This window comes from Melospiza georgiana, chromosome 17 (assembly GCF_028018845.1).
Source record: "Melospiza georgiana isolate bMelGeo1 chromosome 17, bMelGeo1.pri, whole genome shotgun sequence".
In the NCBI taxonomy this organism is placed as follows: domain Eukaryota; kingdom Metazoa; phylum Chordata; class Aves; order Passeriformes; family Passerellidae; genus Melospiza; species Melospiza georgiana.
In genome coordinates this window covers 3259896-3285907 of record NC_080446.1, presented here as the reverse complement: position 1 = coordinate 3285907, position 26012 = coordinate 3259896, and the positions used below count along the sequence as shown (strand labels likewise).

Here is a 26012-nt window from a genome sequence, read left to right as displayed (position 1 = left end):
TGGGATATGTAAGCTTCTTTAATAATAATAAATTTATTAAGTGGCAAGAAGCCACTCTGCTTTGTAAACTGATTTTACTCAATCACAGTCCCTCTATTGTTTTCCTCATTTAACATGAATACATTCTGTAATTTGTATGTGAAACAATTACATAGACATATGTTCTGAACCCTTCTCGCTGATTTTACTGGTCAGAAGAACATTAAAACATGCAGAAACAGCACCTATAGGCCTTTTCTCATTACATCTCCTTTGCTGCTAAGCTAAATTGTCTCTGAATAAGCCAAGTCTACAGAGTTTTTTTCCTTGTCCTGTGTTCTGAGATGCAATGGGGCCTGCCTGCAGAAATGTCTGATAAAACCTCACATATAATAATTAATTCAGAAGGCTTTGTAAGCAATAGCTGCAGTTGCTTCTTCAGACTAGAGAGAGCTTCTCATGCATTAATGCACTTAGTTAGGTTTTGTGAGGAGCTCAGAGGAGGACGTGGCCTCTTCCTGATACAGTTAGTTGAGCCTGGACTCTGCACCACTGATATTGTTCAGCAACTGTGTGCACCAATAATTAAAAAAAAAAAACCAAACTAAACAATACATCAGGCTGTTTTCATCAGAAACAAGTAATAAATCTTATAATGATAATTAAAAAAAAAAAAGGGAATTTCTGACGTGTGACATTTCATTGCTTGAGAGCAGATCAGTGCAAAGTGAGGTAAGCCCAGGGCTGGGGCTGTGTCAAACCAGGCGCCGTCTCTTGGAGTCCCTCTCCATGTCCTCAGGGGGACAGTCCCCATTGCAGCCCAGGGGGGACACCAGGTTCAGCAGAGGGTCCTCAGAGGCCCCTCCAAACAGGGACAGCAACAAAGCCACGCCATAGCCAGTAGCTCGTTCACCCTGGAACAAAAGCAGAACCACACAGTTCACACTTGGAGGAGCTGGATCAGTTGTAATTTGGCTGCTGATGCAAGGAGAGCTGTGGTGGTCAGCAGCCACTGCCAGCCCCTGTCTGTGCTGCTGGATCCTCACCACCCCTGGAATCTGTCCCAGCTGGATTAAACCAACACATGGGAACAGAGCTCCCACTCACTTGTGGGGTGGAGGGAGGCCAGCACTGCTCAGGGCAGGGGATCTCCCACCCAGCCTGAGCCTGGATTTGGAATATGAGCTGAATAAACTGGGTGTAAAAAAAAAAAAGAAGCAAGTGGAGTGAATTGGCTTGGTTTTTAGGGAAAAAAAATAATATACACAAGTTCCACCAAAGGGAACATATTTTTGGAAAGATGATAAATTCTGGTCAATCATCTTAAAACAACATGGTTGAAAATGGAAGGCTGGGATTACTGCCATGAACAGAGACCAGGCAAGTTGTCAATGCTCACAATGATAAAGATGTCACTGATTAAAGTGGCTGTTAAAATATCTTAAAACCAAAACGAAAAACACAGACAGATGAAACCACCAAACCAAGAAACTCAGAAGAGAGAAGAGTCAGTGCTTTTCTAAAGGACCCTTCTCCACCTATTTCTGTCCCTCTGAGCTGGATGGACCCAACACAGCAGCAGCAGCAGCAGCTGTGTTTCCCCAGCTGTGTTCCCCCAGGTGTGTTTGATTCCCAGCTGTGTTCCCCAGGTCTGTCTGTCCCCAGCTGTTCCCCCAGGTGTGTTTGATCCCCAGCTGTGTTCCCCAGCTGTTGCCCATCAGGGCAGGACACTCACGGCGTGCACGGGAGCCGCGATGTCGATGTGCACCCACACCCCCGGCCAGTCGAAGCCGATGTGGGAGGCAATGAAGAGCCCAGCACAGGAGCTGGGGGTGTTGTCTCTGTCCTGTGGGGGCAATAAAAACAGAGTTGGTCTCACCAGCAGAGAAAATGTAAATGGTTCATTCTGCCTAGAGGAAAGACAGATACACAAATTTCATATAAAGCTTAACGAATGGCCCCAGAACAGTCTTACAAACCAACTTTGCTGTAAATCCTTGACTTAGTCCCCAGCAGCAGAGTGGCCCTGCTCAATTCCTCTCCTGTCTACAAAACACATATGTTTATGTAATAGAGAAAGAAATCTTACTGCTACAGAGTTCTTCATATCAGCTACAGCAGAGGTAAATTCACTGAAGTGGAGCTCAGGGCAGTACACCAGAGGATGGACCAAGTCTCCACAGTTCCTGCCAGCTTTAACACAAGCCTTTTCCCACTCTTCATTATTGGTAAGGACAGCAGCATGGTATTTTCCTGTAGCAATTCCCTGGTGAGTTAAAGGACAAAATCAGGAAGAAGTTACTTTCCACCACTGCTCATCAATATAACCTTGTATGAAACAGAACAGGTGCTTGAAAATGATGGTGTTAAATTTGTAGCTGCGTACCACTCTGTGTATGACTTGAAATGGAAGTTATTTCATGGACAAGAAAATCCTGATCACTATTAACAAACCAGTTCTGGTAATTATAAATTGAACTGCAAACATGAAGCACTGACCTGCTTACATCAGCTGCTGATGTCATCAGAACACCACTTTTAATTTAAGTATGCAAAAGCAGAAAAGTTGCATGAAGAAGAGAAGCTGAGTTATGAATGAGGAGCTGTACCTGAGCTCCAGTGAGAGTGGCCATGTCCAGAATGATGTCAGCCCCAAGGTCCTTGCAGGCGTAAGCGACTCCATCAGCCAGGATCAGGCGCCCCTCTGCATCAGTGTTATTGATTTCCACAGTTCTGGGGGAAAACAGGGCATGTCAGGACTCACCTGGCTGGACTGGAACACTTCAGACAGCAGCCTCAGACCTCATGTGCTTCTCTTATTTGACTCTGTAGGGCTGCTATTCCCCAGCTCCCAGCATGCAGACAGAGCACACAAGGAAAAGGGAAATGACAGTGCTGCCCTCATGGCAGGCTCTGCTTGTTGGGCCTGTGTGATGCTGGGATTCTACAAATCACTGCCAAAGAAGTAACATCTGCTCTTAAAACAGATTCTGATCCATTGGTGGCCTGTCTTTGCTGCCACAGTGCAGCTGCAGATGGACAAAGAAAACTGGTTCTACTACAAAAACCACCTAAATTCTGAGTGCTTTAAGGGAAGTGCAGCTCATGATATCCATGTATTTTGATGCATCTCTACATTCCCCACAGGAAAATCTAAGCACACTTAAAACTTGCTACTATGGATGTCTGAAATGCAATTATTAGTATTTAGGGAAGCTGATTTATAGACAGCTTCACAATCTGCATGGCTCTCAGATTAACAGAAAAATGATTGATTTCTGTTCTGTTTATGAGAAAGGGATAGACACAATCTTACTTTCCAGAGTAAAGAACATGAATGTCATCAGGTCTCGTTGCACGTGGTCCCACTGCATTCTCAGCCAGACAAAAAACAGCATGAAGATTGTCCTTAAACCCCTGTAACAACCAGAGGGGAGAAAAGGCTTTGATCCACATCAAGCTGATTTATTGGAACTGAAGTCAGTGAGGAGTTAAAACTCCTTGACAGCAATGCTACAATTTTCAAAGGAATTCCGGTGGGGTTTTTGGTGGGTGGGTGTTAGTTGGGTTTTTTAAAATGTGCCACTCTGGCACAGAGCATTTTTAACCTGTTTTGTTGTGTTGTTTTTTTTTTTTTCTTTTTTTCCTTAGCCTCCTCTTTTCTAGTTTATCTCATAATGTTTTAATTTTGGTTTAAAGTCAAGTGCTTATGTGGTTATGGATGGTATTTTAAAATGGATGGTGATTCTGTTATTTATACAGAAGTTGTATTGTGTAGAGGGATTCTAGGAACAGAAAGGGAGTCAGCAGCATTTAACAAATGAAAACATTGTTCCTCCTTAACAACACCAAATTCTGGGGGAAAACCTGGCTCTTAATCTCTTGATAAAAGTCTGTGGCTGAAGAAATCTGGGCTTGCTGAATCAGCTCATGTTCTGAAGTCTAAAGGGCAAAGGCATCAATCAAAACCTTTCAAAATAACAGGCAGCATTTACAAGCCAGAAAGTAATCCCAGTTTCTAGCCCAGCTGGTGGGCAAACAGCACTGCTGGAGATGGACCTTCCCTCCATGCCCCAACTATTCACAGCCTCACTGCACTGCACTGCATTTTCCTCCTCCAAGAGAGACATGTTGTTAATCTACTGTCAAAAAGTGAAAATCTATTTCCAGTATCAGCTGCCTTTTCCTGAAGCTCATTCTGCCTGCAGCTCCTCAAAAGCAGGATTCACTATGCTAACATGCAGGATCATGATAACAATAAAGAAATCAAAAATTGAAGTCAATCTTTTTCTCTTCTCCCTTGTGTTTGAAAGCTCACAATGGAGGAAATGCATCTTTCTAGGAAAAATCACTTGTTTAATTTTGCCATCCAAAGCCTTTTAAAATCAGGTTGTATAACTGCTGAACAGCATGCAGGCAGATATTTTATGAAGATGGAAAATAACCTCTGCCCCTCTTCCCACTGAGCTTTCTATCCAACACACATTTCCCACTTCAGTCTCTGTGACAAAGCACAGCTCAGTGAAACCTCTTCCCCCTTTCTTTGATTCTTAAAAGCATTAAAAAAAAAAGACTTGAAACAGTAACAACAACTTCTTCCCAGTGCCTCTCTGAACATATTTTCTGCAGGGATGTCATTTACAGGTCTTCTCACACGAGACTGTAAAATGAGGCACTGAGTTCATTCCTTTGTTTTTCCATATAAAGATTTCTCCAGGCTCAGTCAGTCCAAACACATCTCTGGCAGTTTATTCCCTGCTGCAGTAATTGTGTATGAACTGACAGATCACTGGTGCTCACATCTCCTCTGACTGTGAATGGAACTTCTCTCAGGGCAGGCAATCACACACAAAACTACTCTGGAAATAAGGACTGAAAGGATGTCCCCCAGCCATGGCTATCCCAAAGCTCTACAATCCAGCTCCTGTCCCTTGCAGACCTCTGACAGAACTTTCTGAAGGATTTGGTTGTGCAAGGTCGTTATTCTGCCTGAGATGCAGCTACAAATCTGTTTTCAATTTTAATTCTCAGCAGATAACTGTGAAGTTCACAATCTTTCCACATCAAACATGCTGTTAGGGCCAAGGTACAGAGCTAGACTATTGAGAAATGGGAATTTGGCACTGATCAGCCCCTGGACAAAGCATCCATCAGATCTATGCATTAATCTGCAGCAGTAAATATTTTTTGAACTTTGGATACTCCTTGGAGGCAATAGCTGCTCTGTCAGCAAGACTCAATCACTGGATTTGTGGAGAGGGCAGAGTTTTATTGGCAGCAGCCACTTTTCCCCAGCTTGCATTGTTAAAGTGCAAAAGGAATATTTGTAATTCTTCATATTTCAATACCTGGCTTCTTCTCAGCTCCCCCACTACTTTCTGACCACAGAAGCAAACCAACAAGCAGCTCCTGATGACACCAGAGCTGCTATTGACCCACTAGGTTAATATTAGACCTGGCACAGGACTTGGAATATAGAAAGACTTCACATCCCAGAGTCACTCATCCCCTTCTTTGCTAAGGTGACAACAGCTGCCCCAAATCCCACAGCTTAAACAAAATCAGCACTGGATAACTCAAGTATAGACCTGATTCAAGGAACCAGAAACCACTCAGTCCACAGAACAAACTCTGAAATTCAAGGAAGACCCTTAAAATAAAAAAATCAGCACTCAAGGAATTTCTCACAATTCTCAAGATACCAGTAAAGATGTGAAATATTTTCCTGAAATAGCAGGAAGAGCAGAGTGGCTCAAGCTCACTAAGAGCAGTGGCAGGTCAGAACTTCAGGATTAGACAGGCCTCTGTCTCTGGGAATATATCCAAGCTCCTTGGCAGGGCTGGGATACATGATATCAATTAACACATTTTACTTACTTGCTTTACAGTGGCTTTGAAGGCACCCAAAATAGCAGCTGCTCCACCACAGTCTCTCTTCATTCCAGGCATAGTAGTCTGTTTAAAGAGAACCACAGAATTTTTTTTTGTCTTTGAAAGAGAATTTCACAGTAATGCCTGCTAGAACCAGTGTTTCTGATGCTTCTGAGACTCTGGTTTTGACAGTGCTCAGCTGTCATCAACACAAATAAGGAGCATGTGCCTCTGCTTATTGGTGGTCTTGGAAGTGAAAAATACTAAACCTGGGCTGCTAAACTGTTAAAGAAAACATTGTTTACAAGTTTCACACTGGCAAGGCCAACTCCAATGGGTTTTGCTTCTATCTTTGAAACCAGAAATGAAAAATCTTTGTTCCTACTTTCTGCCTTTCAGCAGGCAATATTTAAAGGGCAAAATATCATGTTGCTATTGAATTGTTCTGCAGTGGTCCTTGAATCCCATTTGGTCTTCTCCCCTGATAGCTTGTATCCATATGGACAACAACAGATCAAGCATTTAACTCAATAAAAAGGTACTTTTGTTTCCTACAGACATTATCTGAACTGCTTCCATCAGAAAACAGCAGTGTAAGCAAAGGCAGCAGCAGAACAAGGGTTTCTGTACCTTCCCCTTGATGCTGAGTCCTCCAGTGTCATACACAATACCTTTGCCCACCCAGGCAATGGTCTGTGTGGCACCATCTGGAGTGTGGCTGAGAACTGCCAGGGCTGGAGGATGCAGAGCTGCCTTTCCAACTCCATAGATACCTGAAAACAGAGAATTTAACCTGTGGGGAACAAAGACTGCAAGGAGCCCCTGTGGGTATTTTTTTGGAATACTACAGGCAATAAAACAGTTAAAAAATGTGCAAATGAAACATCACAATGGTAAAACATTCCAGTCATCTGCTAAGAAAAAAGTGTAAAACTCAACAAGTTGTACCTCCAAAGCCTCTCTCCTTCAGCTCCTCATCTCGGATAATGGTAGGGGTAATCCCAAGATCCTTGCCAACTTTTTTTATTTCCTTAATAATTCAGAAAAAAGGACATTGTCAGTCAATCATCAGGACACATTTGTGCTGTGTTAAGGGGGTACCCAGTTAAGGGGTTTTTGTGATTTTGCATGCATACACATACAAACATGCACAATTTTGGGAGTGGTGCTGCTTTTCCAATGGCCCAACTCCACTGACACATCCTTGACTTACTATGGCATGAAATATAAATTTGACCTTTAGACACTGCCAGTAAAACAAATCTTCTGAGGTAAAGGACAACTGTTCACTCTAGTGGATCATGATGTAATAGGACAGGAATAATTTCATTCTCAACAGCTTTCTGGATCTTTACGATAAAACTCATTTGGAAATCTGTCAGCTGTCCCATGATTTCAGCAACTCTGGTCACCATCAGGTTAAGACAAGAATCCAGAGCTGTGACCAAATGAGGAACTCATTTTTACAGCTTCCCAGTGCCCTACCCCAAGCTGTAAACTCTGCCTCCTTCCAACTCTGCACAGTTCTAGAAAATGTGAAAGGCCAAAGGCAGAGCCTGAGCACCCCTGGCTGGATTTTCTTCCCCCTGCTAACACACAGCTTGCACTGAGAGACAGCAGGGCTTGATTACAGCAGTGTGGAGCTCCAATTAGCAATTGTCACTCCTCAGGGGCATGACCAACCTCCAGGAAGGTGTCAGTGTTCATCTCGCTGCACGGGGTGTCCACGATGCGCGCGGCCAGCCGGACGCCCTCGGTGGCACTGGCCAGGCACTGAAACACAAGGGAGGTCACTGAGAGGGGCTGGGCCTTGGCACAGCTTTGCATTCATCCCCCTGCAGCCAGCACCACATCTGTGCCTCCTCTGGAGTAAGTTAATGCTTAACTGCCACCACCACAGGCAGGCTGACCATTATTTTTGTATGTGTCCAGCTTATTTTACAATGTGCTTTAATTTCTAAGCAACTGTATTCTTCTGCTGAGCAAACTGGCGTTGCAAAATTAGTATCTTCCTCCATTACCAAAGGGACATCAAGAAGGCAAAGTGAAATGGAGGAAAGAAAGATAAGAGGCAGCTAATTCAGGAAGTCACAATGAGCTTATGGGCTGCTGGGGTTGGAAACCTGCAGAGATTGTGTAATCTGCAATATATATAGGAAACTGCAGAGTTTGTACAGGGCAGCAGAGTGGCTGAAGGAAATAAAGATTACTGTGTGAGACATTCTATATGGCAGGCCCATAGGGAAACTGGAATATTCCATGTTTGTGTAAAACATGCACTGTTCCCTGATTTCTGCGGCAAAATGGACTGACCCTCGCTGGACTGAGCAAAAACTTATCTGAGCAAGAGTGGACAGAATCAAAATGGTCAAGGCTGTTTCCTTACAGAAGGATCTCCTGGCAAAAGGACCATGAAGACACCAGACACCAAAATTAAACTTTTAACTCCCATGAACTAACAACTTGAAGCCCTAAGACCTGGGGGAAGGAAACTTTGTGCAAGCTTTCCAGGAGCCACACTACACTGAGGACCACACACAGCACAAGGGTGAGTCAAGATGGGTTTCACAGGAGTCTGAGGTGTTGGACACTCACTCACTCATGCTGAGCTATCTGAAGTTTGGCTTGGCCAGCCCAGCCCAAGGACTCCATACCTTTGTATCCCAGCACACTCCTAAACCTTGGCTTGCTTTGGAAAGGTGCCCAATTCCCTGCAATTACTTCTGATTGCTTTACTGTCCCTGAAGGGGCAAGGACCTCCTCAGGAGCCAAGCTCTGTCTGGAGTGATTCCCTGTTAGGGCCAGGCAGGTAAAAGGAGGTGCTCTAACCCCAAGGCCAAGCCCCAGGGGAGCAGCATGACTTCCAGAAATAAGCTGTGCCTGTGTTTGTGTTTCCAGAGTGCTCCAGAGAGCCTGGATAATGGCAGCCTTTAATCTTGCAAAGCTCTGACAATCCCTGCTAGTCCTCACCATAAAATACCCTGTACAATGCACTAGGTGTAAAATACAACATGCCAAGGGAGAGGTTTAGATAAAAATGTCTTACCACATGCCTCTTCCATGCTCTGCATTAGCTGTCTGGTGCTGGCTGAATTTAAGGGGTGCAAACTCAGCTAAGAGGAAGCCAGTAATATTTTTGGCATTGACATCAAGGGGAAAAATGGCAGGTAGAAATAATTGCAGCTTTGTTTTTAAGTTAAAAATAACCCAAGTGGTTTGGAATCTACCTATCTGAAGGAACTATTTTTGACACCAGCTATGCTTTTTCTGATTTGGGGCATGGAAAAATGGAGTGATCAAGAGTTGTGCTCTCAGCACGCCTGTCTTTGCCACCTTGCTGAAAACTGGGCTGGCACCATTTTCTGGGGCCAGATCAGTTCACAGAGTAAAGACCAAGCACAGAGGTAAAGACATTGAAACAACCCAAACCCCTAAAGCTGTAATTCTGTGAATTTCAAATGCAGCAACACCATACCCTTTGTCAAATCCACTGCCAAAACTTTTAAGGGATTTCTGGAACCTCACTGACTGATCAGCTAAGGAAGTATCCATCTGTACCAAAGCACAGAACCTGGAGCACTGAACAGGGAGCTCCCTAATAGATTAACTGCAAATCTTGGAAGAGCTTTTAAGTTTATGGATCTTGAGGAGGAATGACCTGGCATGCCAACAGTTACTTGATGTGGAATTTCCTCTCTGCAACAGTCAAACAAGGGAAACAGTCTTTGATTTGATTTGCTGCCATTGAAAGATGATTTGGACATATTTCACTGTCATGTACAGCTCATCTCCAAGCTGTTTTGTTTCTTAGGGTCTTGTTTTTGGCCACAGTTCTACCAGAAAAACTCAGCCAAAGAGGTACATCAGACAGAAATAGCAGAGGCCATGTGTGATCCCTGTTAAGTGACTTTTAGTGACTTCATGTGATATTCACCTGCAGAGTCACACACAGCTTTTGCCTGGGTAGAAAAAAGTGAGAGCCCACATACCAAAAGCAGTGTAATATTAAAGGCTAAAACCAGAGTCTGCATCTGTGATACACCTGAGAGAGGAGACATCTTCTGTGCTGTTTGTTTGGTGATTTCCACCCTGAAATGTAAATTCTGAGTAACATCCTCAGCATCTGCTGCAATAATCTGTTCAGTATTTCCACTCATAGATGCTGTGAACTGATCGAGGAACCCTAAACTAAGATAATTCACAACACCTATTCCAGAGGCAGCTGAAGACAGATGTGTTCGCACATTCAACAAACTGAAGGAAAGGGTGACAGAAAACCCCCAAAATCTTACTTTGAGTGTTGCCACCTCCATTGGTCCGTTGTTCTGGCCAACCAGGAAGAATTCCACGGTCACAGTTTTCTTCTCTGTGCGTCGGGAGGCGCTGGAGCGATGTGTGAACAGGGGGAAGGCCCTGGCCAGCGCGCAGGCGGAGGCGAAGACCTCGGAGCGCTCACACACCATCTGCAACAGCAGCAAACACGTCACCAGGGCTGCACTGACAGCATCTGGGCTCTTACTGGGGAAAAAGGAGCTGGTGGGAAATAACATTGCCCAAGAGAAGCTCATTCATGGTGCTCTGCATGGACAGAGGCAGCGTGAAAGCCACCCAGTGAACTGGTCCAGTTCACTTCCCGTATGCAATGAGTTACACTGCTGCAATTAGTTCATCCTTCTACAGGAGCTGGACTGCTGTAATTATATCAGTGCAATTAACACAGGTTAGCCTACAGATCAGGACCAAAAAAGGCACAGGAATCACCAAAATGTGCTCAAAACAAAAGTGAAAGTGACAGAAATTCTATGAGAATGTGAAGGCAGAATTTGTATGAGAATGTGGCCAGTATTAACCCAAAAGTTCATTAACAGGTAGATTATTTTTCAGAAGTTCATTATAGAAATGATTTCCATTTCCATTACCAATGGAAAGCAGCTTCAGTTAAACATTTTCAAAGGGTAAAAGTTATGTAGAGTTATTACTCTTGCAAATAAGTTTTCCAAGTGAAGAGTACTACTAAATTTTGTCACTGACACTGACTGTATGAGTCTTCAACAACTCACAAATCTGATATTAATTGTAGAACCCACAGAAACAAATAAATTCATTGAGCTTGCATAGAAGATGACCAAAGAAGTCCAAGAGCTAGAGGGGGCAAAGGACTCAAATTGGAGCATTATTTGCATCAAGACTTTTGAAACTCACTGAACAATACAAGCAGAGCACCTCTCATGGGTTCTGTGATACAGACATAACACCCTCCACTCCTGAAGCATGTGCTGACATCCCAAATCCTAGCTTGAAAAAAGCCACTAATAGTTCATTTTGCATGGGTATTCCTGGCTGAAGATGTTCCATACGAATCCAGCCTTAATTTCCTCCTCCTAATGTGCTTGAGCATGCACAAACCATTATAGTCAGGTCTTGCCTACATGCCAGTGCAAAACCACTCATGTCAGTGCAATTATATCAAACTTGTCCACCTCCAGTCTCCTTGGAGACAGCTACAACCCGGAAAAGTCGAGAAACCACTCGCCAGACGTTTCACCAGCAGCATTTCAAGAGGCACTTACAACAATGCATCTGTGGACGCCCCCGGGCAGGCAGTTCCTGACCAGGCGGGTGACGAACTGTGCCGCGGACGGGCTGTTGTGCCGGCTGACCCGGGACGGCAGCGCGGCCACCGTGGCATAGTTCAGGTACAGGGGACAGCTGTCCGTGGGGTTGGGGTTCAGCGTGCTCAGAGCAGACTGCCAGATCTGGGGAGAAAAGAAGCGTTTAGAGACAAAGAACTGAGCCAGACTTTCCTTCCCACCTCACTCCTGCTGGATATAGGCACCTTTTAATGACAGGGGTTTAGGTGTTGGAAACAAAGAAATTGTGCACAACAAGCTCTGGAGTGAAGAGAAACAGGAAATTTGACAAACCTGTTCATTAACCAGGAAATATAAACGTACTTTCCATTACAAGCATCTGCTTTAAGCCGTATGAATTACAATCTAAAACCACACTGTTTAGTGCACAGGCTGGTTCAGAGCTTTCTTAACTTGAGACAGTTTTCCTAGTGATAAATACGAGGAATGATTTACTAGCTCCGAATTATTATTTCACATAGCAATTTAATTAAAAACAAATAAAACCAAGAAGGGTAAATATTGTCTTAAGACACTGGGGAGCCCTGTATAAAAACCCCTGCCAAACATCTAGCGACCTAAAAGCCGCAATGCAAAACGTTTATCATTCTACCACAAGCCATCACCGCCACTAAACAAACAGGTCCGCACTCCCACCGCAGTGGCGGCGGGCGGGGAGGGGGCTCCCAGCGCCCACTGCAGCCGCCCCCTGATCCCTCAGAGAGGGCAAAGCGCCTTTCCCCGCCGGGGTGGGCACAAGGGCTGCGGCAGCGGCTGCCCGGGCGGCCCCGCCGCAGCAACAGGCTCGGCCCGGCCCGGCCCGGCCCGGGGGGTGCCCGGGGCACGGCGGCGCTCGGGGCCGGGCTCGGGGCCGGGGCCGCGCAGCCCCCGCGAGGCCGCTGGGCCGGGCGGACACGCGGCGCGGGAGCCCCGCGGGCGCTGCCGGGCTCTGAGGGGGCGCGGACCCGCGGCGCGGCCTCACCTCCTCGGTGACCCGCGGCTGCAGCTTCCCCCGCAGCTGCGCCCAGGGCAGGCGGTGCAGGTTGTGCAGCTGCCCCAGCACGAGCAGCGGGCGGCTCTGCGGGTCCGCCTCGCCCGCGCTGGCCTGGAACTCCAGCTGCACGTTCGCCATCTTCCTGCCCGGCCCGGCCGCGCCGCCCCGCCCCGGGCCCGGCCCCGGCTCCGCGGGGCGGGGACGCGCCGGTGTCGCGGCAGCGCCGGGCACGGCCCGGGCAGGCTCCGGGCACAGCGCTCAGCCAACAGGGCTTTCCGAGTGCCTTTCCACGGTGCACGTACGTGGTAGGTTGAAGTAGAGTAAAATGATTATTCTGACTTTTAGTAGTTGCCAAGCGCCTCCTATTAATGTTTGGTTAGCGGACAATTATCAGAATATGCTGATTGGGAAGGATAGAGATCATCGAGTCCAGCTCCTGCCCTGCACAGACACCCCGACAGTTCCAGCCTGTCCCTGGGAGCGTGGTCCGAACGCTCCCGCGGCTCAGACGGGTTTGGGGCTCTGACCGTTCCATGGGGAAGCTGATGCTCATTGATCTGCAGCCAGGAAAGCCGGGAAGGTCTGTGCAATCTTCCACCTACGCGGGAAAAGTGAATTCTGATGCATATAATGGACATACGCTTAAAAGAAAAACAAAAAAACCCCAAACCCAGGCTGAATTCCAGAAGAAAAAATTCCCTAGAGTAAGGTCTTTGAAGGGACATTGCAGAAACTTTATTGAAAATAAAAGTTGTAGGAACATCTGTTGCAGAGGTCGGTGGCGCATCCTCACAGATGGGAGAGTAACTCAATACACAGACTCCAGCTTTAACCAGTCTCTTCCCTGAGCCACAGAAAATACATCACTCAGGGTCCACTGGTGCCAACACATAAGATCAGCGTGGGAGTGAGAGGACACACAGCAATTACTTCAGATTGAGACATTCCAAAGATTCCTCCAGGCAGTAAGCTCCCAATCATTGAGTTCAAACTCTGCTGTTCTGCTGCTCTGAGAGTCCAAAACTGGCACATTCCCTGAGTCCACAGCATCTGAAAAGCAAATAAAACATGGGAAACACTCACCTAACCCACGATCCTTTGTGGCACTTAAGGGCAGCAGAGGAGAGTCCTCATGAAGGGAACGGATTTCCATAAAATGGAAATCAATTTTATCTACAGAAATTCCCTGTGAATGTCCCACCAGCAGCAGCTGCAAATATTTCTATTTGTCTGAGCTTCAGCAGAAGCTGCAGCAAGGACCTGTCTTCCAGTTATTGATCCTCTACAAGTATTCATGGAATTAAGCCAGTAAAATATAACTTACATGACCCATCGTAATTAATATGCAAAATTATAATGAATTCCCTGTTTTAATGAGTTTTGTTTAAGGTGACTGTTTGGTTTGGGTTTTTTCAATACTAAGCATATTTTTTTCCAACAAAATCAGTTTCCTTGTAACCTATCTAAGAACTTAAGTCTTGCAAGGCTGTACCAAAAGCAGTTTCCAAACACCTAAGCAAGAGTTAAGACTCCTTTGTGTTGTGGTTCATAAAAGCAAACCTTAAATCAATGCAATCTAGGCAGTGAACACAGCATTAAGGATAGATATCCAATTTTTAGCACATTCCAAAAATCAGCAAGAGAAAAACCAATTCTTCCACATTACTTTTCAGTTTCTAGAGAAAACTTGCAGTAAAAATAAATTTGCTATTATAGTGCTTTTAATACTGTCCTTTTGGCATGTAATTAATTTCTGAGACCAAGTTGCAGCTCATTTTTTGCACGCTCACATGCATTTTAATGGAGAAACTGTATACTAGCAACAGCTTTCCAGGCCATTCCCACCAGGTGAGGACACAAATCCTTGGGAGTTGCTTTAGCAATGCTGTTCTGTTATTTTGTAGGGAATCTGAGCTTCCATCCAGGCTGAGAAGAATCCAGCACCCATGAAGCAGCCCCAGGCTGAGAGAGGGTCCCAGCTCTGGCTGCAGCAGCACACAGGGATTGCCAGGGCTGGGCAGAAGCGAGGGCAGGAGCTCAGGCAGCTCCTGAACACCTGAGGAGCAGAGGCTGCTGTGGCTTTTCTGGGCTTTCACTGCCCAAGGCACAGACAGATCCCTTTTGTGGGGAGACTCCCACAGAGCACAGCATCAGGTTGGGCTGACCTGCTGACAGTTATTCACACTGACTCAGGACAAGGCACACACCAGCAATTATACAGAATCCAGCCTGTCCTTCCTTAATAGAATCAAGCTTCAATAAATTCCAGCTCAAGTTACATAGAACACTTGACATCTAAATTTAACCTCATCAAAAATGCATTTCCTCATACAGAATTTGGGTAGAAAATACCTAGACAGTGGGCATAACTCATGGGAAATAACTCTTGACAATGCAAATGACATTGTGCTACAGAAAGTTACTTTTTAAAAAAAAAGATATTTCACATCACTGCCACTTTCATTTATTATGAAGAACAGAAATATGTTAACATCACAAAAGTACGTTTCAGTTTATAATTTAAATAATAAAAAAAAAAAGAATAATTGCCCAATTAGGTTGGAAGTGTTTTATTACTTCTTTGAAACCATCTGCCATGATAAAATGTCAAAAGCACCGGTCAAGACAGAAATAAATAACACGATCTCATGTTAGAGAGAAAGTTGCAAATACAGTATATTAAATTATAGCCATTTGCTGCCTCACACCAAGTGATCAGCCAGCACGAGGGACAGTAGTTTTACTCACGATCATTGAAAGATCTATCACCAGAACAGGGGAGCTGCACACCCAACACAAGCCTCATTCTTCCTTTCACCCATTTACTTCATGAAATCCATGAAGAGTTTGAACTGGCAGTTTTGGTGGTTCAACATCCCCTTTCTCTAGAGGTAACAAGAGTGGTACAAAGCTTTTCATCAGCCCCACAAAAAGCCAAGGCTTTCACGTTTTTGCAGTCTTTGCTTTCAGGTCCATCCCTAAAAATGGTCAGTTTAAAGCCATGTCTCAATTCCTCTTTAGCACAGAGTAAAGAAACTCAGGGCAGGCAAGAGTTGCAACTTCAGTATCACATAGTGTTGTGAACCTGCACTGCTGGGGCTTGAGCAGAGCAGCTCTGCAGGTCTGTGGGGAGCACTTGTATCAGCCAGAAAATGAAGGAAGTTACAGTCCCTTTGGGGAAATAAAAAATCAACCAAACATATAAAAAAAAATAAAAAGCAATATTAAAAATATTAAGACAAGGCCTCTACAATTGCACATCACTTCAGGCCTGAATTAAATTAAGAGTATTCTATTACTTATATGGTGCCTTAATGTCTGTTGTACGGCCTGCAGCAAAGTTCTCCACTGAAAAAAGCAGTGAAAACCCCAAACTCTCCACTGAAGGCCTTGTAACATGTCACTTGCATGACACCTCTCATGGTCAGTAAAAGACCACAAACATGTCCTCTCCCAGGAAGACATTTGAAAGAGAATTTTCTGTCAGGGAAAATGGATGTAATATCTACTGTAGTGAAGCCACTCCTTATACAAAAACATAACCCATATGGACAAATGCATTGTAAAATAAACAATTTATACAGCAGCTACAGTTTGAAACATCCAAGACCCACTGCAGCAGGCCACAGAGATTCTCTTTTTGGGTTTCTACTCCATTTTTTCAGCTTAACTACCCTGCTTTAATGTAATGTTTGTACTTTAACTAAAAAAAAATAATGCATGAAAAAAAATATGATCATCCCAATAAAGGAAAATCATTCCCATGATTACTCAAGCTCAGAAAATTTTTTAATTAACTAAACATGTTAAATTATGCCAGTGATTACATCTTGTTATTTACAAGATCAAGTACCACTGATTCTTAGTAATGGTGCAGTATCTAAATTAAGATCACAGGGGTTGGATTATGTTCTGATTGCTAAAAGCTTTCCTTTTTAGCTGCCTATCCAGTTCTTTGGAGTTTTTGAGTCTGGAAGAATGGGCATTCAATCAAACAATTTTGTGTCTCAACAAATTTTACATTAAGATCAATTTTTGACATCCAGTGCCATTGAATCAGTAACATGGTTTAAATTTGAAGTCTGTAACAATTATGACATAAGAATATAGAAGACAACACATTTTTGTTCACAGTAACACACTAATTACTGTAGTCACTGGTAAACTTCAATTTTTAATTATTCTGTGTTTCAAAATACCTCTGCATAGAGCACCAAATTTTTTTTGTGTGGGAGCATCAAATTTCCTGACATTTTCCATGTAACCCTTACAAACACCTCACAGACCACCAAACTTGTACTTTGAAGAATTCTACAGAAACATTGCACAGACGTTGCACCACAAGGGCTCGTACATTCAAAGGCAGCTTTCTGGAGTGCAGGTCCATCCATTCACATTGGGAAAAAAGTTCACAGAAACTCCAAAAATGAGAAAATGAAGCGAAACCTAGTGTGACTTTACACCAATAAGAACAACAATAAGGACAATTACTATAACAAACAAAATTAAAATAACGAGCATCTTCCGATTCTTCTTTTGATATTGCTCTGCCTGTAAAACAGAGAGGAAAGAGTTAATAATTACATTTCTGCAAGGCTGAGGTACAGACTCCTGTTTAGTGTACGTGTAATGTATATTGCAGGCAATTCCCACACAGTAACTCTGATCTACCAGAAGCTCCAGGGAAGGTAAATGCACTGAAGGTAAATGTGACTGAAGTCACATCCACCCATGTTAAAGACTCAGTTTGCTGAGATAAGATTCCTTCCCTCATGTTTGAAGGACATTAAAATTCACAGCAAAATTTCTTTTTTAGTAGGCACATTTGTTGTACATGGCCAGCTGTGCATTTTCATTTAATTTAGTTAGAACTGAAAGCTTGATTTTTGAGTTGGTTCTTAAGTTTTCTACTTCATTCCTTCTTTCTTCTAACCATATTTTCTCATCCTTCCTTTTTGCAGGGGAATTAATAGGATACAACATAGAGGAAATTCTCCAAAAGCCAAATTAAAGTCTATTAATAGAAGCTAAACAAAACAAAGCTTGTATTTTGTTTTTAATTAAGAAGCCTTCAAAATAAAACCAAAACAAAATGACCACAGAACTCTGATCTGCTGAGATAAATGTTTATAAAACTTTTCAGGTGTTCATAGCAAAACTTCACATTAAAGCAAGAGGTTGGATCTAACAAGTGTCTGATGGTAAGAGAAAACATTAATAATTATTCTTTCAGCTCACATGACTGAGATAATGTTTTCAAACTAAAGTCTGCAGTGAGGAACCCAATAACCAGTCCTTTTCCCAAGTGCCTGGCTTTTCAAAGAGAGAAGGAATTGCAGATAGGTCCCACCAGGTCAGCAATATAAATATCAAAGCACATTGGTTGGATGCCCAGAAAGTCTTTGAAGAAATCAACTCGAGGCACCAAGCATGACATTAACAGAAGTTACATGGGAAGCTCCTCTTACAGTACAGCTGTAATTAGAAAAGCTTGTTAGACATGCAAAATGGCTGAAGTATTCCATCAGCTTACCTTATGCAGTTGTTTTAGACCCTCTTCAGTTTTCATACATGACTGTTCAATATTATAGTCAATTCTATCTAGAACTGTTCCCTAAATAAAATGGAGAAAACAAGCACCAGATTGAACCTAAATGAGCTTCATAAAGCAAATGTAATCATAAACAGCAGAGTAATTAACAACACTCACAGCAAACAGCTCATGAGCTATGTAAACAATGAATTTTTACAGAACTAGCTGGGACTTCATTAAGCAAATTCCTTGCTCAGCTCCTAATAGCAGCTCCATCACCATCTCACATCACATCCCTTACAATCATCTTCATTCCACACCAGCTGCTTTTGGCTGACAAACTCAACATAAACTGATCTAATAATAACCAAGTGAACTGTGGCTTTCTGTGTTTTTTGGTTTTTAGTCTAACCCACAATACAAGTTGAATTTTTATTCATTTATTTTCATTAACTCAACTTGTGGCAGATTTCAAGCAGAGGAAACCTGAGCATGAAGAAGCAAATTAGGAAAAGTGAGTCTGGAAGCCTTCAGACTACATGGAATGTCCCATTTCTCACCAACACTGTGCTGTCCATGTACCTGTTCTACTATCATTGCTCCCAGGTCCCTAAATATCTCGTTGAGATCAGAGATTGACTGCACAATCTGACGGATTTCTCGCTCCCTCTCTTCCACCATCAGCGTGTTCTGCTCCACCAATGCCAGCTGGTCATCTGTAAAACCCTGTTGAAACAGAAGATTTACATGCTGAACTAATATTAATGACATGGAAATAATTAAAAGCATAAAAATATTTCATAGCTCAGATATTTACAATCTGAGAAGAGAAAATGCAATTAATATGGAATTTGTGTAATAACTTCTTAACTTACTCTATCATAAAGTGTATCATCCTCCCCATCATCCATCAGTGGGACTGAGGTGTCAAAGAAGTGTTTGGACCTTTCTTCTCTATTCTTCATACCTGTAAAAGACAAACTATGTTTGAGCATGATATTTGAGCACACTATAACCAGGGTAAGGTCTGAAGCACCAAACAGAAAAGCACAAAAAAGAAAATCTGGGTAGTAAATTACATAAATCACAATATTTAAATTTTAACTGTCAGGCTTACTATTTAAGAAAAGCATAACAAATTCAACTAGACTTGCAAGACTGATTTAATCAGTGATTTTTAAGTTGTTCTGTTCCATGAAGTTAAAAAATTTAGGAAGGTTAAGAACTTTAAAGTGTGATCACTCCAGGCTATTTTGTAACAAATTCTCTTGGGAACAATCCTTGCCTGAACTGTGATCTGCAGTTCCACCTGTGCCATTTATATCACAGGAGGAAGAAATATCAATGTTAAATTTAAAAATACAGTTTTTGTGGCTTTCTTTCAAGATTTAAAAAATCTATCTCAGCTTAAAACAGAATAGAACAAAATTTTACTTCTAAACAGAATTTATTCCATTTTTAATCTGTTTATGGATACAGAATTTTAATTTATCACAGACTATCTCTTAAGCTTTATCTATCAGAGCCTGCCATCTGCAGCAGGTGTGATGGCTGAAGACCAGTGGCTGCTTCACCAGTGTAACAGATGCAGCTCTGCAATCCACAATTTGAGAAGCAAAGTGCATTAAAATTGTGGATGGATTAGATATGGTTTTGTTGATACACTCAACTATAACATTTTTTCTTTATCAACAAGAAAAAGAAGTAGACCAAAGCAGTTTGAACATGGGCTGTGAACCACAGACTCTGCAATTCCAACTCCAGTTAGTCCTGTGTGCATCATTTAACCCTTCTGTGCTTCAGTTTCCCCAGCCAAGACAAGAAGCAGAGCTCAGTGAGTGCTGCCCACAAAGGGGCCCATGCATTGCTGTTCCCCTCTAATGCTTACGTTTGAGATAGTCAGACTGTGCATGCCTAAAGTTGGTGGAGAGGTCCTGCAGGGCCTGTGCTAAGGAAGACACCACATTCCTGAGAACTCGTGCTTCTTGCTCTGTGCAGGTGCGTGACCTGCTCTGCAGCACCTGCACTGCCCTCTGACACCTGTGGAATAACTGAGAGAACAATTCCATCAGTGCAAATCATACAGCAGCACACACTGTAAACTGCACTTTGAACACTAATATTTTGATTTCTACATTTTTTCAAGTAATTTTTTAATTTGCCCCATGCAATGTTTAAAAAGACATGGAAACAGAACATAAATGAACAAATAACTTTGAGCTAGCAAGGCAGCAGAGTAACACAACTCCCTCTGACCAAAGACATTTGCTTCATTATAATTAGCTGGACTGCAAGCCTCAGAATAGACATCAGCAGATACAGATTTCTCTGAGGTAATTGTAAATTTGATTTGATAATCTCCCAATCCTGTTCCAAGTAGAAAATCAAACAAGCAAGGGAAAGAACAGGGAGGTTGAAGTGACTTGTTGGGAAGTTCAGAGCAGAGCCCAGGGTTTCTGGCTCACTCCAACACTGATCACAAAATAAATCCTTTGCTCAGAGCAAACCACTGCCTCATCCTAAAGCATTGAATATGTGCCAGACTGGAGGTGTAGGCCCAAAGCCCTCTGTACCTGTGTGATCTCCTGGGTTGTGATTTCTATTGCCCGTTCCTCTTCACTGCTGTCATCCAGTGTGGGTCTGTTTAGATGTTTATCATGAAGACTGGCTAATTCTTTCATTTTCTGTTTAACCCTGGCAATATCATACTGAATCTAAAACAGAAAGCCCAACAGGAAGAAAGGGAATTAATTAATGCTTCAGGGAAAAAGGTTCTGACAAATGATAGACAAAAATCATTGAGAGAAATCTGTAACATAAAAGGCAAACCAAATATTATTAAAAGCCACATAAAAAGCTGACTAAGAAACTGATACTCTTAATAGACTTTGAGTATGCTACTTTTTAAAACCTACTCATTAATCTTAGACAAGACTGCTGCTTTCAAATGTGCTTCATTAAGTTAGAATAATATTTTTATAATTATACAGCATCACAGCTAGAAGATTTAGCCAACTTCCAAAAAAATAAATGGAAATTCAGGTCACACCTCTAACTCTGTCAGAAATTGAATAGCCTCAACTCAACAGCAGAAGTTAAATGCCATGCTTTCAACCAAGTAATTAAAAATAAATCTGTAAGGATGATTATGCTGTAAAAGGAGACTAAGCATCTTTCTGCACAATGGGCTCTGTCCACACAAACTGATGAGCCAACATGTGTTCTGAGTGTGCATTTAAAAAAAGGGATTTTCTGAAAGTCAAGAATAGCTTCACACTCCAAATACTGGAAAAGGTTTTTATTAGATGCTTCCAGAATCACTCCCTTGCATTTGTCCAAATATTTCCAAAACTTGCAAGGCATATAGATTGAAGAGGCAGAAAAATTCTGCTAGGAAACACCAACATTTCCTGTTTTCAAACACTGAACTGCTCATCTCTGCCATTTTAGGGTCTATTCAACTGGATGTCTCACCAGCTTCAAACAAAAATTTAAACTAAATTTTTTATTTGAATCTTTCTTTCAAAGCTATTTGTGCTAGGAAACGGACAGAATGTGAGTGCAGGTGCAGCTGGATGTGCCAGGGCTCACACCCACCTCGTCTGCCCCATCCACCCACTTGGGCGGGAGGCGCTTGGTGACGCCGATGGCGGCCTCGGGGTCCAGGCTGATCCCTGACACCAGGGCCATGCGGTCATCGGCCAGCTGCACGGGGAAACAGACAGCAATTAGCTGGGTTAATTACCTCCCAACCCCTGAGCACCACAAAGGGGCATCTGTGCCTTCCCACAGAAATGAACCTCAGAGATGTGGTCAAACATCTGTCCCTGCTTTGGCTCTCTGTGCTAATGACCCACACCCTCCCTCGTGTGCAGCATCTGAAAGCTCAGAGTTACTCCTAGAATAAATTCTAGCATCTGAAAGCTCAGAGTTACTCCTAGAATAAATTCTAGCATCTGAAAGCTCAGAGTTACTCCTAGAATAAATTTCCCAGGAGGAAAGCTGGTATTGCAGTGAGAATTCGAGTAACTCTCATGTTGGTGCATTTCTATCAGACAACAATTCACAGCCAATGTTGCAGCACAGTTCATATTGGGCTGGCAAGTTTGAAAATTGCATTTAGGAAAATCTCATAAAAAACATTTATTGCAACTCCTTGTTCTCAAACAATGTTATTCTGAAGAACAAACACTCTTGCAAACCGACATGCATCTCAAATGGTTAAATTACTTAGTGATAATTAAATTGTGCTAAACACAAATAGCCAAGGAAGTACTGCAGATGATCATCAATGATACCTCTTATAACATTAACTAATTACTTGGCAAGGCTTTCATACAAACATTTCCCTATTTTCTCCCAGATTTGTAATTTTCCCTTATCAGGCCTGGAAAGTTTTGTGGTTCCCTACCCCATCCCTTTTTAAAAAACAATCCCCCTTCCTTCCTGAGCAACTCTTTCTTGAAAGCCATTTCTTTATCCCTGACCTTATTCCTGATCAATAAAGTTTGCATAATTTATGCAAAGCATGAAGAATAGTTAATGGCCTCACTGTGCAAAGTCACTCTACCCCACGGGCCCACAATAAGTCAGATTGGTTCATACATTTACCTATTTATAACATAACATCACAAAATGTTTGATTTCTCTATGCAAAGACACTGCATCATATACAATGAAATTCTATAAACCAGCAGAATAAAGAAAGACAATTTTATCTCAGTGATGTTGGCTTGATGCACCACGGCAGAATAAAATGTGAAAACAATACCTCATCCAGCTCCTGAAGTGATTTGTGGATGCCATCAGCCCCATCCAGTTAGAGACAGCAAAAGATAAAAGGGAAAAAAGAGACATAGGACAGATATAGGGCATGGTCAGTTGAGAAAATACTGATTTATTTTTAAAGCATGATGGTTTACCAAGAACAAACAAACTGGCTTTTAAGACATGGTTAATCAATAAATACATCATTATATTGCATTTTAAGTCAGCATTTTGCTTAACACACCAACTTTTAAAAAAACATTTCAGTTCCTTGGTAAACAACAAGAACATAAGAGATCAAGTGCAGAGCTTGGTTTGTTCTACAAAGTAATTGCACAGTGAAGTTTCTAAATGCTGAAATGTCAGGCAGAAAAGCTGCAATAGAATCCAGTGAAGAATGACAGCAAGGGCAGTCTGAGTGCAGCACTCAGCATCCTCTGCCTTTGGTTGTGTTTGTACATTTTTTGAGGAGCTTTTGTACATTTATTGACATTTATTGACAAGCACCCCAATTCTCACAGGATCAAAGACAGCAAAGGACAAAAGGCAGAAGCAAATGTTCAGTCACTTCTGTACACACTTGAGCTGTGCTCTGCTTCCAGGGAACATTAACCCTGCAGGGATCTGGAAAAATACACCAGGACATGAATCTGAGCCTTCTGTTCACCAGTCTCTGTGAGCAGAAGGATATTTCACTCCAAGATTAACAAAGTCAGACCTACAACTGGACAGAATCCTCGTGGTTTAACAAAGCAGCAGCAGCTGATGATCTCTTAGGAGATTGCCCAAGCTTTTGGAACAGGACTCCACTGGTAAAGATTGATTGAGTTTAGGAATGAAATTCCTGGCAGAATTCTCACAGCAAAGGGTTTCTCAAGGGGAGAGCTGGAGATGAGCTCAGGGAAGCTGAGGTGCTGTGGGCTGGAGTTTCCCCCCTGGCCTGGTGGCACAGAGCAGCTCTGCCTGGGGCCAGCACCCAGGGAAACACAGCAGCAGCACCAAAGCAGGAGAGACAAACAGCTCACAGCACCTCCACACCTCTGCTGAGACAGCACCTGGGGACTCTGAGATGCCACAGGGCCAGGAATGGCTCCTTTCACCCCTGCACACAGGGACAGCTCCCAGTCACTGCCAGCCCCACTGCAGTGAGCAGCCCAGCCAAAACCTTCCATTAATGTTAACAAGCACTGCAAATAAATATTTGATGCAGGTGCTCGATGTTATTGCACTGCCTGCTGAGTAAAGTGCAATTTCATTGCTCAGGAGAAGTGAGTTCAAAATATTTAGGAATATTTTTCTAGGCGATATTTTTAAAATATAATTCACTTTTTCTAGGTGATATTTTAAAAAACCCAAGGATCTACAGAAGTGACATTAAAAATGAACAAGGACTAAATGCAGAGCCAAAGTGCACATGAAAAATACAAATTGCTGTTGACATTTCCTGTTCTGCAAATGCAATTTAATCCACAGCTTCTTAGACAAGTTAGCAATGAACAAAGACCATTGGCAGCAACAGGAAGCACTGCTTTTCCCAACAAAAATCATCAATGTAAAGCTATTTAGAGTGATGAGACTGCCAGCAGATATTTACTGGTGGCTGTGACAAATGAATGATGAGTTTAAACAGAAAGTGTGAAAACCTGAGCAGAGCTGAGCTGCCAAGCAGCCCATCACAGCCTGACTAGCTGAAAACCCAGAAAAAGTTACAGAAACTCCTCTGAAGCAGTCACTTTTGGTATTTCTGTAAGGAGGAGTTACACTAGACTCTAGAATCCCCTTTCTACCAGATGTGATTGAGTATTATTTGTATTTAGGGATAAATAAAGGGCAATGAACATCAGAGCAACTTAAGGAGAAATTTAAGCAATGGGACTAAACTACACCAGTGTATTTAACAGTGCCCACAGTGAGGTGAATAGAAGAGTTCTGCTGTATGAATTTATTTCTTTTTGGAGGTGAGGCGGCCTCAAACCCCTCCTGCCAATGCCAGCACGAGGCTGCCAGAACAGAAACTGATTTATTACACACGGAGCGAGCAGCACACACAGATCTCTTCTATTCCTTTAACGTGAAGGAGCGGGAAAACAGGAGCCACCAGGGTGGGGAGGGCCGGCAGAGGGAGGAAGGTCGGGGAAGGAGGGAGGGATGGGTTTGAGGAGAGGGTGCAGGGGCACAGGGGCAGGGCCCGGCCCGGCAGCGCGGGGCGCGGCGAGTACAGAAGGATGAAGGGAGGAGACTCACCGCAGCAGCCATGCTACGTGAATTCAGAGGGCTGGAGGAGCCGAAACTACTCACTTGCTCGGCCAGCAGCTGCCGGCTCTGCACCGCGTTGTTCCGCAACAACAAGAACGCGTCCGTGAGACGCCGGGTGGCCATGGCCCCCCGCCCCGCCGGGCCCGAGCCCGGCCCGGGGCCCGCGGCAGACGCGGCGGCCGCCCCTCACAGGGTCGGGGCGCAGACCCGTCAGAGGGCCGTGAGCGGCAGCGCTCAGAGGGCCGGGGCCGGGCCGGCCCTGGGCGGGACCGGGACCCCCCAGCCCGGGCCCCCGCGGCCGCCGGGCGCCGCCATCGCCCCGGCCCGCACCGGCACTTCCGCGTTGTGCAGCGCCCGCCGCCTTCCGGCCGCGCGCCCGCGCCGCTCCGCCCGGCACCGCGGCCGCCACAACACAGTTCCGGTGCTCCGGGGCCCGGGGCAGCAGCGCCCGTGTCCGTGTCCGTGTCCATGTCCATGTCTGTGTCCATCCCGATGTCCGTGTCCATCCTTCTGTCCGTGTTCATGGCCGTGTCCGTGTTCATGGCCGTGTCCCTGTCCATCCCCGTGTCCATCCCCGTGTCCATCCCCGCGTCCGTGTCCATCCCCGTGTCCATGTCCATCCCCCCATTCTTCTCCAGTCCATCTCCTCATCCATCTCCATGTCCAGCTCCATATCAACCCCACATTCATTCCCATGTCCATTGTCTCTATTCACAACCATCCCCATGTCCATGCCCCATCCATGCCACATCCATCTCCATATCTATCCCCAGTGCATCCACACGTCTATCCCCAGTCCAACTCTTCATCCATCCCCAAGTCCATGACCACATCCCATTTATTTCTTTTCTTCTGAGTCCCTCCCACTCCTTCCTTGCCATTCCCTTCGCTTCCAGTCAATTTTCTGTTTTCCAAACAATGACAAGTGACATTTTTTTCCCTGATTCCCAACAATCCAGGATGTTCCCTGAAAATGAACATG

General features: G+C 43.8%; 2 protein-coding genes across 3 annotated transcripts; both read right to left on the bottom strand.

Moving 5' to 3' along the window:
- NPEPL1 (aminopeptidase like 1) lies at nt 1-12637 on the bottom strand. The gene is made up of 12 exons (XM_058036017.1): nt 12463-12637; nt 11421-11606; nt 10143-10313; nt 7534-7623; nt 6799-6880; nt 6481-6623; nt 5857-5934; nt 3296-3396; nt 2589-2712; nt 2069-2245; nt 1715-1825; nt 1-893 (listed from the first exon to the last, which is right to left on the bottom strand). The coding sequence occupies exons 1-12, from the start codon at nt 12610-12612 to the stop codon at nt 735-737; spliced, it is 1572 nt and encodes a 523-aa protein (XP_057892000.1). The 5' UTR covers nt 12613-12637; the 3' UTR covers nt 1-734.
- Nucleotides 12638-14915: 2278 nt separating this feature from the next.
- Nucleotides 14916-25187, bottom strand: STX16 (syntaxin 16). 2 transcript variants are annotated; one of them, XM_058036018.1, is made up of 9 exons: nt 25019-25187; nt 22779-22790; nt 21605-21712; nt 20581-20721; nt 19896-20058; nt 18883-18974; nt 18590-18733; nt 18008-18088; nt 14916-17025 (listed from the first exon to the last, which is right to left on the bottom strand). In XM_058036018.1, exons 1-9 carry the CDS (start codon nt 25151-25153, stop codon nt 16921-16923), a joined length of 981 nt encoding a protein of 326 aa, XP_057892001.1. In that variant the 5' UTR covers nt 25154-25187; the 3' UTR covers nt 14916-16920. The 2 variants fall into 2 exon arrangements, with proteins under 2 accessions (XP_057892001.1, XP_057892002.1); XM_058036019.1 differs by lacking the exon at nt 22779-22790 and having other exon boundaries at nt 15029-17025; nt 25073-25187.
- Nucleotides 25188-26012: the final 825 nt, after the last annotated feature.

What these genes read in the sequence shown, in the direction of transcription:
- NPEPL1 (XM_058036017.1), bottom strand. Translation starts at nt 12,612, where the DNA reads ATGGCGAACGTGCAGCTGGAGTTCCAGGCCAGCGCGGGCGAGGCGGAC. An exon ending in TCAAAGCCACTGTAAAGCAA is followed by an intron (nt 3,397 to 5,856) that starts GTAAGTAAAATG and finishes TGGTTGTTACAG; the next exon opens with GGGTTTAAGGACAATCTTCA. An exon ending in ATATGAAGAACTCTGTAGCA is followed by an intron (nt 1,826 to 2,068) that starts GTAAGATTTCTT and finishes TTGCCCCCACAG; the next exon opens with GACAGAGACAACACCCCCAG.
- STX16 (XM_058036018.1), bottom strand. Translation starts at nt 25,153, where the DNA reads ATGGCCACCCGGCGTCTCACGGACGCGTTCTTGTTGTTGCGGAACAAC. An exon ending in ACAGTCTGACTATCTCAAAC is followed by an intron (nt 18,975 to 19,895) that starts GTAAGCATTAGA and finishes TGTCTTTTACAG; the next exon opens with GTATGAAGAATAGAGAAGAA. An exon ending in ATGATACACTTTATGATAGA is followed by an intron (nt 18,734 to 18,882) that starts GTAAGTTAAGAA and finishes CTGTTTCAACAG; the next exon opens with GGTTTTACAGATGACCAGCT.